The following is a 5265-nucleotide window of genomic DNA, read 5'->3' on the forward strand; positions in this document are numbered from 1 at the left end:
CAAAATAACAGCAGCAGAGACCTGTGGCCCCAACTATTTTTGGATGATAACCATTTGTATCAGGTCAACAAAACATGGGCATAGCAACAATGTTTATCATACTACATTTATCCATTTTCAATATACTAACCTCAGTAATTTGTAACAACTAAGGCAAAAATGTAATTAATTCAGAAAATCTTTTCAGGACCCCACCTTGATGTTTCAGGACCCCACTTTGGGTCTCGACCCCAACTTTGGGAAATACTGGTCTTGACTAAAACACTATGGACAAAATCTGAAAAGTTTGGGAACCACTGATCGAATGTATTTAACTTTTGACCAAATAAAGGAAATCAGTTGTTGTCCTTTTCCAGGGAAAAGCTCTTCCGGCTTCTCCAGCGCAGCAGCTTGAGGAGGTTCAGGCTGATGTTAAAGACCTTCTCGTGTTGAAACACCATTGAATAAAACGTCTCGATGGGAAGGTCACCAGTAGGGTCGGCGTATTTAAGCGTGGTCATGGGGGTGTAAAGAGTGTTGGTCTGATGACGAAAGGGGGGGTTGTCCATGGTGATGATCTTGAAAGTGTGCTGGAAGGAGAAAACAAACGACAGCAGGCAAACGTCAACAACAGACACAAGAAGCTGATCTAAAGCATCTGTCCAAAGCATACCTCCGCGATGTCCTCGGCAGATTGCCCGAGGGTTTCGAAGATTTCTTTGAAAGTCTTCAGGTACATGTTTTTGAACATGTCAGCCGTCACTTTGTCAGCCTTGCTGAGATCAATCTTCAGGCCGTCTTCGTAGACTTTACGCTCAAACTCTGTTATCACCGGGCCTGGCTCAATCAGGCTGATGCTGAGACAAGAAGAGAAGGACAATGAAAAATGTATCTCATTAAAAAAGATGTTCATGCAGAGCATGTGTCAAACTCAAGGCCCACAGGCCAAATGTGGCATATCGGAGTATTTTATTGGGCCTGCGAGAGCTTCAAAATGTATTTTTGTCTTAAAATAAACTACTTTAAAGCCAGCATTGACCATTTCCTACATCTCCCATAATGCATGCTGATTATTTTACCCACAAAATTACATCCCACCACTAGGTGGAGGTGCACAAGTTTCAAAAGTAGCTGATGGTGAAATTCAACATATAAAATCTACATTTCACAGAGTTTTTTAGCTGGCTCCTTTTGCTGTGGCTCAGCTATACTGGGATGTGGGAACTTCCCACTTACAAGTTGTAACTTTAAACTGGAATGCCCCCTCCAGTGGGAATTCCCTGTAGGAAAGTGGGACAGTTCAGAATTCAAGACAGTAGCTTTTTAGCACAACCCCACAGTGAGTAAAATTCTTACTTTTACTTTTAATAGTATTTCTGTTTTATTTACACAAAGAACATGACATTTCATGTTTAGTCCGAGTTAAACACAACACACTGAATTAATTACAACTGGCCCTTTGAGGGCCACCATAATGCTCATGTGGTCTTCTAGGAAAAAAATTCTGACACCCCTGATGTAGAGCAACCAAAGTCTGACTGACTTGAAACACTTCCTTTATTTAAAGTATAGCTTTCCATTACCCGCCTACTTTCTCATTAAAAGTTTCAAGTTTTAAATTGAGATTATTTTATGCTGAGAAATGACAGCTGCAGCTTTTTTGGTTAAACTTAATAAATACAGTGTAACCTTGTGATATTACAACATTTAGCAAGATGTTTTAGTGCTCGTCATAACCTGTGTTGTTACTGACTCTCAGTAGTGACATCAAACTGTAGATCAGTGTCTGTAAACTTGACTTTATGCAGGTTAATACTGACGAGCTGTGGCAGCCATCTTAAATTAGACTGATTCCAATAATCAGGTGTAGATGGACATTCAGGGATAACTTCCTGAGACGTTCAACACAGTCTGTCTGGTGGTTTGTGAGATGTTTTGCTAACTGCTAACAGTGGTGGGCAGCTCTAATCTATCAGTTGCGCTAACCCTAAAGCACTAACTCAAATATTTAGGTCCCCAAACCACTAATGCACTGAAAATTTTAACAAAAGCTAATTCTAAAGCACTAAAATAGCTGACCCATGGAACATTCTTCAGAGTCAGCAAATTAGTTCCCCTATTAGTGCTTTTGTGCTTTAGGGGAACCGTGCTCACCACTGACTGCTAGTATACTTATATCAGTGTACTTGGTAAACAAAAGTACACTTATGAAAATACACTTTTATATTCTTTAGTTTACTTAATGAAATGTACTTAAAGTATACTTCTTTTTGGTAAGGGCATTGATCTTTGGCAGCAGGAGATAATTACAGTTTTTCTCCAATCTTTTATTTTTAGTTAAGCTCCAGAGTCATTATCGTAAATGTTTGTGTTAATTGGTGCTGTGTTGGATCGTGTCTAAAAACAGGGTGTGCTGCTTTAACTTGTAAGTTTTCTTTAACACTGAGGAGACAGTGGTGATGTGTAAAATGACTGTAGATGTTTAGATTCTAATCCTCTTGTGTTTCTGTGTTTAGATATTTTCTAACTCTTGTGTTTATGCCTCCAGTGTCATTTCCATTTCCACCCTCAGTAGTTTTCCACTTCCTCCTTGTCACCGTCTCCTGTGTGTATTAAACCGATCTTTTACCACCACTGCCTCGTTTGATCATCTGGTTCTCAGCCATCAGTCACGTTCCACCATGTTGCTTTTTATATTTAATTAGTTTAATAAATTATTTTAATTCCTCCTGTCTTGTGTCGGCCTGCCCTCTTTGGTTTCAGCCACCATCACTGCGAAACATAGAGCTGTAAAGAATACATACCACGCAGCACCATTTAAACAGTCTTGAAACTAAAATCCTTTTCTAATAAGGCGGGACGGAGTTATAGCTGTTGTGGTCAAACTTTAAAATAATATTTTGAATTTACCAGTTCGTAATTAGAAATGATCACAAATGCACAAAGGGCACATGTTTATGCTCAAATTCAACAGATAAATTTACGCGGTTATACAGACCCGATGTATTTGCTGTATTTAAACTGGTTTGTGTTAAACTTTCCTTTAGAGTCTTAGATAAGATTTGTTATAAAAATCTGAGCAATAAATCTGTTTTTTAACTTGTTGAATTATAATGGCATTTTCATAGCAGCCTTATGCTGCATTCCATTTACATTGTATTCCCAGAACTTGTAAATGGTACATGAATGGGTGTTCTGAACTGTAATTTCATTGTGCTCTGTACAATGACAATAAAGGTCTATCTAATCTAATCTAATCTAATCTAATTTCCCAACAAACCATATGAAACTGTATTCCAGTTAGCTGACAGGTTATTGTATTGCTGCCGCTAACCTAGCTACAACACTGCTACAATATAAACAATGACAAAAAGACAGCTCTACTACGTACGTCATGCAAATAAATATTAATTTTAATTTGTACAGTATGCACAAAAAAACACACTACTCGTGCGAGTGATTAAACTTGCACAAAAAAATTAAGAAAGATAATTAACAGTAAAAGTTACGGAGGTAACTTTCTAAAGCTGCGAGTAGCCGCCATCTTGAAATAGAAACTGGGGACAGTTGCTTATCTTCCACTACACGAGTGGAATATTACCACTGGAGGGGGCGTTGCAGTTTAAATCTACCAATGGGAACTGGGAAATTACCACTTCCCAGGACTACTGGAACGCACCATTAGGTTTACCAGGTTAACATGTGACCCATGATGAGATTAGGCTTCACTATGTGCATGCGCTCAAAAAAACTACGAAATGGTCTTTTGGATTGACTTCAAAAGTTAGATGTAAACTGAATGCTTACATTCTGAGAGTTTCATTGAAATCTGTCCATTGATCATGAGATATTTTACTAACGCAACAGACAAACAAATACAGATACATACACACGCTTTTGGAAGGGAGCAATGATCAAATGTGGAAACAAAGTGAGCTCAGAAAGAATAAACATACTTCAGCTTAAACCTCAGGGCCTGCACCGCCAAACATTCACAAAACCCCTCCAACGCAAACTTGGATGCTGCGTAGATGTCGTTGAATAAAATTCCTGAAATGGAGAACGAGACTGTCAGGCCACTGCTAAACTTAGCAAGATGCTAAAGCTAAAATCTGCAAACTAGATATTAAAATGAGCAAAACTGCAGCTCAAAGTTGAAAGGAGCATAATGACACAGCTAAAAGCTAAAAGAAGAATGGCAGCTAGAAAGAGAAGAAGGGTGACAACAGTAGCTAAACGACGCTCACCCTGGATGCCCATGACGCTGCTAATGACCACAATGTGTCCTTTTTTCCTCTTTTTCATGTCAGGCAGGATTTCCTTAATCAATCGTACCAGCCCAAAGAAGTTGGTGTCCATGACAGTCTTCATCTCATCCAGGGACTGGCACTCAATGGGTCCAATCAGGCCCATCCCAGCATTACTTACTGCCACAGAAACACATTTACAGATTTCAGCTGCTCCATTTCTAAGAGCAAAATTCCTATCTCAGACAGTATTTATGGAAGTTCTGTTATTTGTGACTCGTCACTGAAAAAGATGCAAACTCACTGAGGATGTCCACTCTGCGCTCAGGTAAACTGTCCACACAGGCTTTAACGGATTCCTCACAGCAGACATCCAGCTGCTTGATCTCCAAGGTTCTGCCCAGAGTCCGGCCGGCTGCTTCGATCAGCGGCTCGGCCTTACTCAGGTTCCTCATGGTGGCATAAACTACAAGATAATAAACATTACAACAACTGAAACACTCAGAGGTGAACCAAAACATGTGTATCACATCTGTTGGCCAGTGGAAATATAATCTGTTTAGTTTCTGTACATTTTCTGCCCTTCAGCTACTTCTGGATACTTTGTGCTATTTATCCATTCAAAAGGTTCAGCTCAGGAACAATGGGCGTCATGCAAGAACCGTTCGTACGAACAGATTTGTTCTTAAGTTGTGCGTACGAGTGATTTAGGAGAATTTGTGGCATTCACCGATTTTCTCGTATCCTAAGATTTTCTTCGGATATGAACAAAATCCACGTGTGGTCCAGACCTGTCGTATATTTTACGAGCAGTCAGTCTGCTGTTATCTTGGCTTTTGCATTTTGTCGACCCTTATGGGCCACCGTAGTTTGAAGATATTTCGAGTTGAAAATAAATTACACTATAATTATGTTGACAAGAGGCTGTTCTGTTTGAATTAGAATTATAATTTTAAATGTAATAATGTAGACTAATGACATAAATTGGTTAAATTAAAATAAATTGGCTATTAATTTATTTTGTTGTATAGCACTACAA

General features: G+C 39.1%; 1 protein-coding gene across 1 annotated transcript in view; it reads right to left on the reverse strand.

Moving 5' to 3' along the window:
* Window positions 1-190: 190 nt before the first annotated feature.
* Window positions 191-5265, reverse strand: part of zgc:109982 (retinol dehydrogenase 8) — an 8537-nt gene continuing 3462 nt past the window's right edge. Inside the window, exons 2-6 of the mRNA XM_014024073.1 lie at window positions 4531-4692; window positions 4227-4406; window positions 3936-4029; window positions 653-836; window positions 191-569 (exon numbers count right to left, since the gene is read on the reverse strand). Of these exons, the coding sequence (XP_013879527.1) occupies window positions 336-569; window positions 653-836; window positions 3936-4029; window positions 4227-4406; window positions 4531-4692 (854 nt within the window). The 3' untranslated portion in view covers window positions 191-335. The remainder of the gene's footprint in view (window positions 570-652; window positions 837-3935; window positions 4030-4226; window positions 4407-4530; window positions 4693-5265) is intronic.

The sequence above is a fragment of the Austrofundulus limnaeus genome, unplaced genomic scaffold, assembly GCF_001266775.1.
Source record: "Austrofundulus limnaeus strain Quisiro unplaced genomic scaffold, Austrofundulus_limnaeus-1.0 Scaffold406, whole genome shotgun sequence".
Classification (NCBI taxonomy): domain Eukaryota; kingdom Metazoa; phylum Chordata; class Actinopteri; order Cyprinodontiformes; family Rivulidae; genus Austrofundulus; species Austrofundulus limnaeus.